This window comes from Marmota flaviventris, chromosome 8, assembly GCF_047511675.1.
Source record: "Marmota flaviventris isolate mMarFla1 chromosome 8, mMarFla1.hap1, whole genome shotgun sequence".
In the NCBI taxonomy this organism is placed as follows: Eukaryota; Metazoa; Chordata; class Mammalia; order Rodentia; family Sciuridae; genus Marmota; species Marmota flaviventris.
The window spans coordinates 42353718-42366415 of record NC_092505.1 but is presented as its reverse complement, the minus strand read 5'-3'; the positions used below and the strand labels follow the sequence as shown (position 1 = coordinate 42366415).

The following is a 12698-nucleotide window of genomic DNA, read 5'->3' as shown; positions in this document are numbered from 1 at the left end:
CAGGCTGCCGTCCGCCGCGGGGTTCCGAGCGCGCAGAGTCCGGGCGGAGAGGACAAGACCCCGGTAACTTTGGCCTTCCGCCTCACTTCACGAGTCGGGAAACTGAGGCCCGGGGCCGGGAGCAACTTCCCCGGGTGCAGACCGTGAGGGCCCGCCGGGTCCCGGGCCCTAGGTGTCCTGACTCGCGTCCACGATCCTTTGACCACACGCGCCGCCTGGTTGCCTCCCAGAGCCGAACCGGAGTGCTGGTCCCCGAGCAAGCGCACCGCCGAGAACGCGCAGGAAGCCAGTCTCGGCCAACTCGCTGCGAAAGTTGTCTTCCAGCCTGGCCTCGCCTCTCACCTCCGAGACACACCTTCCCGCTTGCCGTGGCAGCCGCGCACTAACATCCGGTCCACCTTGCGCACACCCCTCTCCATACTCACACGCAGCCCCTCTCCCTCCCACGCCAGCGGCTCCCAGCCGCTCCCCCGCGCCCCTCGCGCGCTCCCACCCGCGCTCGGGGCGCGCCAGCCCCGCTCCGTCGCTCGCCCGGCCTGTGCGCCGTGGCCGCCCGGGGTTCTGGCGCTCCAAGCCCTAGCCCGGGGCCGCGACTCGCTTCCGCCCGCCGGGCGCGGAGCTGGAGCCGGGGTAGCCCCGCCGAGCGCTCAGAGCGCTGGGGGCGTGAGGTGAGGGGCGCAGCGGCGCGGGGCTGGGAGGGGGCGCTCGCTCGCTCACTCTCGGCTGCGCACACGCCCGTACAAACTCTCACACAGACACACGCGGGGTGCGCTGCCGCCGCCCGCCGCTGCTCCTCCTCCCGCCACCGCCTTGAGAGGGAGAGAGAGGGAGGCAGAGAGAGCGCTTTGTCCGCGCGCCGCCGCCCGGCCCGGGACTCTGCCCCGAGGAGGCAGCCGCGCCGAGTCCCCGCCTCCGCCTCTGCCCCCGGGCGGGCCGGGCCGGCCGCGGTGGGGGGAGCCAGGCTGAGGGTGAGGGTGGGGGTGGGTGGCGGGCGGGCGGAGGGCGGGGAGGGGGGGCGGAGGAGGAGGAGGAGAGACGAGGGCAGCGGAGGAGGCGAGGAGCGCCGGGTACCGGGCCGGGGGAGCCGCGGGCTCTCGGGGAAGGGACGGATGATGAACAAGCTTTACATCGGGAACCTGAGCCCCGCCGTCACCGCCGACGACCTCCGGCAGCTCTTTGGGGACAGGAAGCTGCCCCTGGCGGGACAGGTCCTGCTCAAGTCAGGCTACGCCTTCGTGGACTACCCCGACCAGAACTGGGCCATCCGCGCCATAGAGACCCTCTCGGGTGAGCACTCAGCGCTGCCCCCTCCCCCCGCCTCGCCCCGCTCGGGTCGGGACGGCTCCCGCTGGGAGGCCGAGTCCGGCGGGCGGGCGGCGCCCGGCGGGGGGCTCCCGCGCCCGCAAGCTCACTTCCACGCACCAGACCCTTAACTCTTGCCGCCCGCCTGCTCCTGGGACGGCCCGCTCCCCTCCCCCAACAGCCCCAGGCTCACCCCTAGCCCTCCGGGCCGCAGCCCAGGGGCGCTCCCGGTGTCCCTCCAAGGGTCCCTGAGGCTCTCTGGGGGCACCCTATGTTCCTCTGGTGCTCCGAACTGCTCTCCAGAGCTCCCACCCCCACCCTTCCAGAGTCCTCTGTACCCCCTCTTCCCTGATTTTTCTGTTACCCCCTTTATCAGGGGACTTCCCCAAAATCCAGCATCTTTTCTCCTGGCCGGACCTTCCTCCTTCCCATGCCTCGTGCCCTGGACCTCTCGCCCTCTGGCGTTCCCCTGAGCCGCACTCTCTTTTCAACCCCCCCTCCCCACCTTGCCCCAAGGCCCCCCACTTTCTGCACCCCTCGGCTCCATCCTGCTGAACCCCTTCGATGCCCAGGGGCTCCCCAAACCTCAGCCCCTGGACGACGGCACATCTCCCTCAGTCCTTTGCCGAAGCTCAGTCCCCTCTTGCTGATCTCAAGCGCTCCTATTTTTCCCTGAATTTTTTGTCCGATTTTATTGAGAAGAACTCGGGGCTGGGGGCTTTCCGCCGTCCGTCCCCCTGCCTCCCGCTTGGCCAGAAGCACCTTTTTACGAGGTGCCCTGTCTCAACTCGGTGGGGGCCGGGGCTGAGAACCGGGAAAGAGGCGACCGGGGGGCCCGCGAGCGCGCTGGAGCCCAGACGGGAGTCGGAGAGCGACACACACACACTCGCGCGCGCGCACTCCCCAACTCTCCCTCCCTCACTCGCACCACTCGGAGCCGCGCTCGCCCCCAGTCCCCCAGCCTGCGCCCCCAGACCCTGGGTCCGGCGGGAGCCCCTTCCCCAAGGGCGCGTGGGGTGGGGGCGGGGCGGCGGCGAGGCCAAGGTGACACCCAGAAGCTGGCTGGGACCGGGCTCTCGCAGTAGTCGACCCGGGGGGGGGGGGGTTCGGCGCGTCTTCTCGGGGCCACCAGGAGGGAAGAGAGACTGGGGGAGCGCAGTGGAGCCTTCGGGTTTGGGGTTAGCAGAATGGGGAGGTGGGGGCCTGGAGAGGAACGGGGCCGCGCCAGCCCTGCAGCTTGAGTTTCAAATGAGCTCATCCTTTCAAATTGGCGCCGCTCTTTATTAAATTTGTTTTTCCGGTAATGCCACCCACAGCTATACCTGGGGTCGGAACCCGGCTTGCGCCCTTCCCACCTCATTACGAGACCCCGAGCACCCACCTTTCTTCACACTGGGCACCAACTTAGCCCAGCTGGAGCCTCGTAGAGACCCCTGGTGGGCGCCTGAAGGCGGAGCCCTAGCGTGGAGTTGTGTGCGTGCCCCTCCTAGACCCCCGCGGGTTTGATCTCAGGAAGATTCTGAGTGCTTTAAATTTTTGTTTTAAAGGTAAAGTGGAATTGCATGGGAAAATCATGGAAGTTGATTACTCAGTCTCTAAAAAGCTAAGGTAAATACATTTGCTTAGTTTTTCTTTCTTTGCGATTGGGCTTACATATAGGTAAAAACAACAACAACAACATAAGCCTCGGCTTTTAAAAACGTGTTCTTATAGTTTTTTTTTTTTTAAAGGTTTTTGTTTGTTTGGATAGTGGAGATACATAATTTAGAAAGTTCCAATTTTTTACTTTCATTATATAAGGTGTTTACTGTACTTGAAAAATAACTGGGGCTCAATTGGAGGTCAGGATAGTTAGGTGGGTTCAGTTCGCTGGGACCATTTGTTTATCAAAAGTTGCCTCCCACCCCCCACTTCCCACTCCCACCCCTATCCCCAGCACAATGGCAACAAATACTTGTCAAGACTTCCTGTGAGATGTTAAGAGTAAATATTTACTGTGTCAGCTGAATTGCTTAACTAAACCACGGGATTAATTACTTTTCTTTTTTAGATAGTGTAATGTTGAATAATAAAATAGTAAGGGGTCAATATTTTGCATAGCATTCTACAGAAGTATGTTGTTTGTATTGCATGGTAGTGAAAAGCCAGACTTTAAAAGAGAAAAACCAAAAAGTCACTGAGAAAACTGAGTCTTGCTTTTGAGCATTTTGTTGTTATTGTTGTTTTAAGAAATTTTTGAGGCCAAACAAATATCTCAGTGAAATCGTTAGATTTAACTGCACTATTGTTAGTGAAGGAGTAGCAAATTTTGTGGGGTTTGGATTGCTCCACAGTGATTTGCTAACATGAAAAATATCTATGAGGGAAGAATGAGCGAGAACATCTTTGTTTAAAGTATATTGTGGACTTTAAATTCGGGCCCTTTATTACTCATTCTAATCTTGTGTATTGTCTAACTTAGCTTATATCCCATTCACATACACTTCTTCATTAAGTAGCTGAATTGGAGACTAAGTGTTTTTGATTTACCACCTTTCCAATTTGTAATAATGTAGTAGCCATTTGATTTTTGCCAGGATTGATGCATTTTAAAATAATCTACCTTCATTTTATAAATGCTTAGATGTATTTTGAAGGGATTTTTAAAAATTGTGTCTACTTTTCCAATTACATTTTAAATCGTAACAGAATATCTTTTGTTTGCAAGTGATTCTGTAATATATTAGAAATTAATTAAAAAAAAAAAGAGCTAAGAGTTATGACTTACAGTTTCATGTGTCATGCAAAGCTATTTCTTCTTTTGGGAAAAATGTAATGCATAGCTGATTGGTTTTCAATAAATATTCTTAATTTGTAAATTTTTCTTTAATATTACTTTTGCTGAAGAATTCCAGGTAGAAGCTGATTGGTATACTAAGTATTTATTGTAAATTTAAATAACTCATCCCACAGCACTTTAAAATTTGATGAATATATTGAACAGTGTTTGAAAGAATTCCCAAGATGTTAGCACTATGTTTCTATAAATGCCTGTTGGCCGCTTAGCTGTTGTGAATCCTTTTGGGGGTTATAATTAGTAAAAATCATTATAATTTTAACTTCAGTTAGTTGGTGTCTCATTTCATGTTGTAATATATGTCATTTAATTTAGCAATATAAGTGAAATACTAGTTTATTTAAAGTCATTAACATCATCTAAAACTTAACAAGCATGCTACTTTATAGTTTTTATTTGAAATTCATAGATTATTTACTGTTAGTTGGAATGTCATTTAAATAATTTTGTTCTGTTTGTATGAGTTAAAATTCAGAAGTATGTTCCAAGTTTTTTGCATAAATTAAAAAGAACACTCTAGAACTTATCCAGCCCTATTAGTCCATAATTTCTCTGAATACGCTAGTGATATGAAATATCCAGGAGGTAGATTAAAATGTGCTGTATATGATTCACTACACTTGAGGATGTTTAACATACCAAATGTATGCATAAGCTGCTGTTATAGAGGAGTTTGCTTCATTTCTGATTGGATGTCTTTAATACATTTTTTCCTTTCCTTTATTGGCTTAAAATGTGGAAATTAGCTACATGGACTGTAGGCTAAGGGAGAGAGAGCTTTAACTGGTGGTGTAAACTGAGTTCAGACTCTTGGGATGAGGCAGCTGTGTGTTATCGTGTAGTACTGGGCACTACCACGCTGGTGGCTTTCAAAAGCCAGGGTACTGTGACATTTGAAACCAAAGCTTTCAAGTTATATGGTGACTATTTTGGTGCTTTTTTGTTGCATTTTTTATGAAAATTAACAAGTTAAAAGTAAATTTGTGAGCGCTAGTTCAGTTCTATATGTGGTTTTTGTGTTAGTTGAAGTGAAAATGTGAAGAAAACAATTCATCCTCACTGCTTGCTTACTTAAAAAATGATTCAACAATTGAGTGCTAATTTTCTGTATATTGTAGTTATTTCTTTGATTTCTCAAGAAGAAATTTTAATATCTGCATCCTAAATAGATATTTTTTATGACTAATGATAATTTGTTTTGTTTTGTTTTTTAAATGGACAGAATGCCCTTTTTTTTAAATTTATTTTTATGTGATGCTGAGGATTGAACCCAGTGCCCCATGCATGCTAGGCAAGCACTCTGCCACTGAGCTACAGCCCCAGCCAGACTAATGATAATTTGGAAGGAGATTTTTCTATCTTAATGTATGAAATTATTGGCATGTTATTTGTTTACCAGTTGGGTCTTTTGTTAAATGTCTTTCCAACATCATTTTACATGTGCTGTTACACAGTAGACTAGATACTGTTATTTTCTCACTCAGAAATTGTTTTTTTGGCCATATGTGTTTCATTCTTCTTAAATGCAAATTATTGTAATGTAAACCACACACAGAGTATCTATTTCTCTTATTTCCTAAGTTGGTTTCAGTCTCTCTTGAATGCATCTTTTTTCCTCTATTCATATTTTGGTAATATATTATGGCTTAAAGATTTATTAACGAGGAAAAAACTGGTAACTATTAAAATACTGTTCAAAGTTGTGGAAACTTCCTTGAGAGAAATTTCATTTTTGGCGTTGATGAAAGTTTACTTAAAAAAAAAGTCATATACACACACAAACATATATTGCATAAATTGTTTTGAGCTAAGACACGCTAACTTGAATGTGCTTTTGTATCTAAAGTTGAATGATTCTGTGAGAAACAAAACTTTGAAAAATGCAATTTCTGCCCACTTGTAGGAAGTTACTAAGTAATTCTAGACATGCTTCCACTGAGATGGTGTGAATACTATGAGGTAGTGTAGGAAAAAGCTATGAATTTGTCTTTCATGAGTTAAAAATCAGTAATTGTGTTCTCTCCCATGCAAATGAATTTGGTCTCCTATAGGAATGTTAAAGAAAACAGTATCTCAATTGTATTTTGCTTGTATGTACTACATTGTGTATAGTTGAATTAAATACCAAAAAAAAAAAAAAAAACCCACCCAACCTCAAGTCTTCCTACAACAAAGGCTTTTGCTGCATCAATTTTTAATTTTCTAGAAACAGAAAAGACTTTATTAGGTTAAAATCATATGGTAGCTCTTTTCAAGAATTTGTTGAATAAGAAATTAATACTTGGATTTAATTATATAGATTTCATGTGTGGATAGAATACATTAATACAAAATGCACAATATCAAACTAAGATTTTTTTTTTTTTTTTTTTTTTTTGGGGTTTTGGAGTTGGACATTTAGTTTCCCATTTAAAAAAGGTTGTTTTCATATAGTTCTAGAAAATACACATTTTTGTGATCTCTAAGAGATAAATATTAGAGTTCAAACAGAAGCAATGGAGAAAAAAATAGTTGGTAATTTAATGATGTAATTTTAAAATTTGAGTTTATCTTTTTAAAAGTCTGTTCATTAGATTTTTAACATTTTGTTAAATAATAAAACCAATGAAGTCTACATATCAAAATAAGTTTTATGTATTGGTTGAGTTTTTTCATTTCACCAAATACATATTGATTTTAAATTGTAAGGTCTTAATTTATAGAAATACTAGCTGACCACCTAAACACTCATTCTAAAAGGTAATTGGTAATATGTAGTACATTTGACAAATTGTGATTTTTCAATAATAAAAATAATGTTTCCTTGTTGCCATAGCTGGTAAGATGGCCAGTAGAAATGGTGTTAAGTTTTGTGTTTTACTGTGTTGAAAAAATATTACTAATCTTTCAATCTTTCCTCATCATTCAATAGATGAGGAAAGATTAGTAATATTTGTACAAAATCTTCTATACATAATGATTCAAAGTACAATATATTTTCTTTAAGAAAGTTAAAATATTTTTAAAGGGATTAGAGGATTTTGAACTAATTACTTATCAAAACTATTATTTCACTACTATTTTGAGTAAACAATTTTTTTTAATGGAGTTTGCTCCAGGTTTTTTTAGTAGGTTGGGGAAGAATGTAAATGATAGTGAATTGAGCATAAAAGGATAGTAACCTGGGTACATTTATTAGAAGTCAGCAAATCTGTGGAAAACAGATTTTTTATAGAAATCATTTGTACAGTTTGATACTTTTAAACTTTCTAAATATTTGCAGTGTACAACTGAATCACTCTTCCAAGTCTATGAACGAAACCCTCAAAAGTAGATGAGCAATTAATTGGTCAGAGTAGTTAGAGGATATTACCAAGCTAAATGTGTCATCACTGTGATTCAGTGGGGTGTGTGCAAGAGTGTGTATGTGTGTGTGTGTGTGTGTTGTGGGGGACAGTGGTTTCAGACAGATGGTGTCAGGAGGGAAGAGGAGATCTTTAATTGAACAACAGTTGATCTGGATTTCAGTCCTGACCAGGCTAATGAAAATCATTAGGTGATTGAGACTTGTAAAGGGGATCAGCTGCAATGGTATTTGCCTTAAATGAGAGCACTTTAGGTGGTTAACCTTGTTGTGGAAGTGAAGTCATAGGCACCTGTGGTTGCTTTTTTAGTGAACATGCTACCGAGAGGACCATCTACTGCAAAATCTGCCTTCTTTCCTTTTGACTTGGATTTATCCTCTCATGAGTGTGATTCTGTGAAGGTTTCAGTGATCCAAAAGCTATTTTTAAGTATTAGAAAATTTCAGCTTTGAATGTATATTTTCATTTAGAAATTGTATAGTTTGGAAGGTAACCCATTATTTTGCATAGCACAAACTGAATCAGTCTCATTAGAAGCAGTGTAGCATTGAAATGGTTTTTTTTTTTTTTTGGAAGCTGATAAGGTTGAATTATAGATTTCAAATTTTATTTTTTAAAATTAAACTTAAATACCACTAAAGTGTCTTCAGAGCTCTTTTCAGTGTTTGAGACTGGTGGGGCTTGGCTAAACCAATTTTTAAAAAATTTATGCTCTAAAACTTTTAATCAAAAGCATAATCTCTCAAAATCTATGGCCACTTAATTTGAGGGATGGGAGAGTTCTGTTTAAAAAAACGTGCCCAAATAATTTATTAGTGAAGTTTTATTCTTCCTACATTAAACTTCAAGTTCAAATTAGTTTGGGTAGTCTTTCTAAACAATGTCATCAAACAGAGAATAGCAAATAAACAAGCACCTACCAGTACAGATAACAGCTTTTCCTCCCATTTATTACCATTAAAACATTTAAAATTGTTTTCTTCATAATTTGACTTCATGCTTACAAACTTATAATTTTCATTTGGTGGCATGGACTGTATGGCTTCTATTTTGGGCAGCAAAATTGCAGAGTGCTCAGAGCATCATTTTTAAGGTTTTACTTTTCCTGTTTTGATCATGGATTTTAGTCTGAAAAAGTGAAGAAAAATAATTTTCTTTTACAGAAAACTTTAAATTTACTTGCTTCAGCTACCAAAAAGGAGGGAGAATACAGTGGCTGTTTCTTTAATTTGGTTCAGTTTGATGGCGTATTGAGGTAGAATAAGTAGATTAGTGAAAATGGATGCTTTTTTATTATTGGTAGGCAGTCAAGTCCAAAAATCATCTCTGTTTCTATCATTTAATAATTATACATCTCTTCCCTAAGCTGATGGTTTTCACTCGCTAAGTTTGCATTCTTAGGATGTGTTTTGTTTATTCCTGGTTTTTCTAATTATTTATGCTTGACACTTTATTTCTTAAAATATGGATGCTTCCATTAGGATTTTCTCATTCTGTTAAAGTAGGTCTTTTAATAAGTCTCTTAAATGAAAACTTTCAAACTTTCTAATATTTACCTTTAACATAAGAAGTGTTGCACTAAGTTACCAGGTAATTTTGTATGGGACTGTGGCAATGAGAATGTTATTTTCAGGTTTTCTTATTGTCACATAATACATCCCCAAATGTGAATTTGCCTTAGGGGGAAACTTGAATTTTTAAATTTTTGTTTTAAATGTATAAGAAAGATAGTTTCATGATTCCCTGTATTGCTATGTAAGCAATACTAGCAGCATTATTGTAGGGGAATGTATTTTTATGTTCCTTCATCTTATATTCATATAGTACTAAGGCTGTTCAAGGCTATTACACATATCATTTATTCCAAATAATAATTTTGTGAAAAACGAAGAAAATTGATATCCCTTTTCTCAGATGAGGAAACTTAGTCTCAAAGAAACTAAGTTAATTAAATAGAAGAGCTAGAACCCAGGTCTTCTGATTCTCACTTCAGTGTGTTTTACTTACTTTTAACTTTTAAAGAAGCCAACTGAGAGAGTTCTAAGGCTCCAAGGCTGCTGTTCAATAGTGATGGAAATATGTGAAAATAGATTTGATCCTTTGCAATCATCTTATTCTTAAGTCCCATAAATGAAAACTTAAGAGTTCTGATACATCTCTATACATCTGATTTGTATGTTCTTTTTTTGTAATGTGCAAAAAACCATGCATATGTCCAAATAATCTGATCTTTGTTTGTTACAGTTTTATTTTTGTTTTTGGACAAAATAATTAGAAACAAAAATGAGGAATTTTAAAAGCAGCATTACCTCCTACCATCTCCTTGCTTGTCTATAGAGGGAAGTGGGGTGTACCCAAGTGTTTTTATTGTTTTTACATTGCTTTTTTCAGTGGATGCATTATTTGTGTTATGAAATAGAACATTGCCCTGACAGGTGTTTCACTTAGCACCTGAAACATACAGAGTAGGCAGTGAGTGTAGCCCTGATGAAGACTGTGTGCCATGTGGTGAGTAAAAGTCTAGTGTGAGGACTCACCTGGGTGGGTTTGTCACAGGTTGCAGCCAGTCCGTCCATTCTGAGAGGTCAGCACTGTGTTTTGGTTTGTGTTTCCTTGGTAGGAACTGCCAGATCTTTCCCCAGATTTGCCCCAGAGGTGATGTTTCTCTCTGTTTCACTTTCTGTATAAGAACAAGGCCTTTTACCTCTCCTGTGGGGATGGTTTGAGTATGAATAGGGAGGGGAACCTTAATGTTGTAATCACTCTAAAACACTTATTAACTGAGCATGTGAAGTATAGTTCATTTCCCCATAATTGCATTTTTTTTCCTGCATTCATACTTCTGTTTTCTGTAACTTTCATGGACTATCATATTGATGGTAGTAGTGGGAGGGAGGGAAGAATTATTAAGGAAAAAAATAAGTGAAAGGGTTATTTCCAACTCCTCATGTATTTCTTCAAGTTAGTACAGTCTACAGCAGGTTTTGGTGATTTCCATGGAAATCTAACTTGGAAGATGGAGAAGAGAAAGAATAGTAACTAATACTGAGTATTTGCTATGTACTAGACAATGGACTAGGCCTTGTAGGCCTTTTATTTTATCCCTTGAACAGCTTGGAGAGATCTGTATTTAATTCCTTTTACAGATAGGGCTGTGAAGCCTCAGATTCCTAAAACAACTCTGTCCATTGGACCAAAACTGCTTCAGAGAAGCAGTGGCCATATTATCTTTGCCATTCATCTAGTTGGGATAAAGTAATAGCACCTTAGCAATCAAGTAAGAAATTGTGATAGTTTGTACATAGGCTGTGGAGTAACTTTGTGTATTACTCTTAGCTCTGGGTAAAATTTACATGTACACAGCAGATATAGTAAGAAGGATAAGGGGCTGAAGTTTAGTATATTTTAAATTTAATATAATTGAAAAATAATTGAAAGTATTAGTCATAATTTGAAGCAATTTTCTTGAAGTGGATCTCTAGTAGAGGAATCTGTAAATTATGTAAGGGGAAAAATGTTGAAACAAATGTCATAGTTGTAATGTGCAAAAAACATGCATGCAAATAACACAGAAGGAGGGTCTGTATTCCATACCTTTGGGCATACCTACACACATATACATACATACACATCCTGAAACAAACCAACCCACAAAAAACTTGAGGGATTTATTAGCATCCAAATAACTTCATATCATATGTACTGTGAGACCTATGCCTTTCCAAGGTCATTTGCAAGTGATCTATGCAGGATATTAAATCCAATCCTACCAGGTTTTGTTTTGTTTGGGTTTGTTTTTTGTTTAGGATCTGGAATGTTACACAAAGTTTGGCATGTTTTTATTTTATCTATGTTTTTAAAAATGTCTATAGTTTGGAAAAGAGAAATAGGGACTCTTGAAATTATATTTTATAAAATCTTCACCTTATTAAAATTAGAAAATTTTAACTTTCTGAAATATGAAAAAGCTAGTGAAAATAGGGAGCAGATTTGTATGTTCTTTGTAAGGCAGTCCTTAAGCATCTTGTGCATTTGTGATTTTAAATTTAGTAAAGTAGACCTTAAAATAGGGCTATATTCCAGTGAAATGAGATATAAGTGATTTGCTTCTATTAAGAAAGATGATCCTTTTTGATCAGAATATCATCTTATGAAATTTCTCATAAAATATTACTTAGTCAAGAACCTCTAATAGGGATTAAAATATTATCAGAAAATACATTCTTATTTCTGTTATATCTTTTCTTTACCCTTTCTTTTTGAAAAGTGAGACAAAAAAAAAAAAAAAATTGAATGGTGGTTCCCTAGACAGGTTAACCTCCTACCAATTCATGAAGTAGAAGATCTTTTGAAATGTTCTTGTGAGTACAGGCCAGATAGTTCTTTTATATTACATAGAGAGACCTTTTACTTTAGTCCTTCCTGATCTTTGTGATTTTTAACAATGCATACTTTGAGAATTAGGTGTTTTTCTTCATGATTGTATGTATAATGTTTTGAAATAAAATGTTTTGTGTCTGTTGAGTCACATGTAGATGATGAAAACAGATTAATAGAAAACGTGCAGTTTTAGCCTCTTCAGTTATTAAGAAAGAACAGAGGGAGAGGGAGGGATGGGAGAGGATGGAAGAGAGGAGGGAAAGGCCACCGAAGCAGAGGTGACTGGGTGACTGAACCCTGGTGGTGCAGCTTATGCGTTCCCTATAATTCCAGAGCACGTGGGAAAGACTGGTCCTCCGTGATAGTGTGTAGATTCCATTATGACAGCAGGACTGAGAGTCTCCTGCAACTTGTTTTTTCCTTTGACATTTTAAAACTCTAAAGAGTATGTGGCTGGCCTGCCCCAAAAAAGGTTTTGCATTTCTTTCTCTAAGGGCCTGTGCTGGCCATTTCCTCTCCCTTATTCTCCTTCCCCTTAGCATGACGGAGGTGATGGCTGGGAAGGGCTGGGGTGCGGAGCCTATTGTGTAGGCCTGCCTGCAGCCCCATTGCCCCCTCTTTGACTAAGGTTTGGGGCGGCCGGGGAGGCGTGTGTGTGCTTGCTCAATGTGTTGGAATGTATGGGTTCTGTGGCACATGCTTCCTTGGAATGTGCAGCAGACACACGAGCTTCAATGGGTGTGGGGGTCACACGGTGTAGACTTTTGTAAGTGGTTGAAAATTTGGGAAGGAATTTCCTGGTGTTGAAAGTTTAGATTATGTTTTCTTCCCCTGAA

General features: G+C 41.2%; 1 protein-coding gene across 1 annotated transcript in view; it reads left to right on the top strand.

Annotated features, from left to right (window-relative positions):
• Positions 1 to 1109: 1109 nt before the first annotated feature.
• Positions 1110 to 12698, top strand: part of Igf2bp2 (insulin like growth factor 2 mRNA binding protein 2) — a 152787-nt gene continuing 141198 nt past the window's right edge. Inside the window, exons 1-2 of the mRNA XM_027951478.3 lie at positions 1110 to 1287; positions 2850 to 2910. Coding sequence (XP_027807279.1) covers positions 1110 to 1287; positions 2850 to 2910 — 239 coding nt within the window. The remainder of the gene's footprint in view (positions 1288 to 2849; positions 2911 to 12698) is intronic.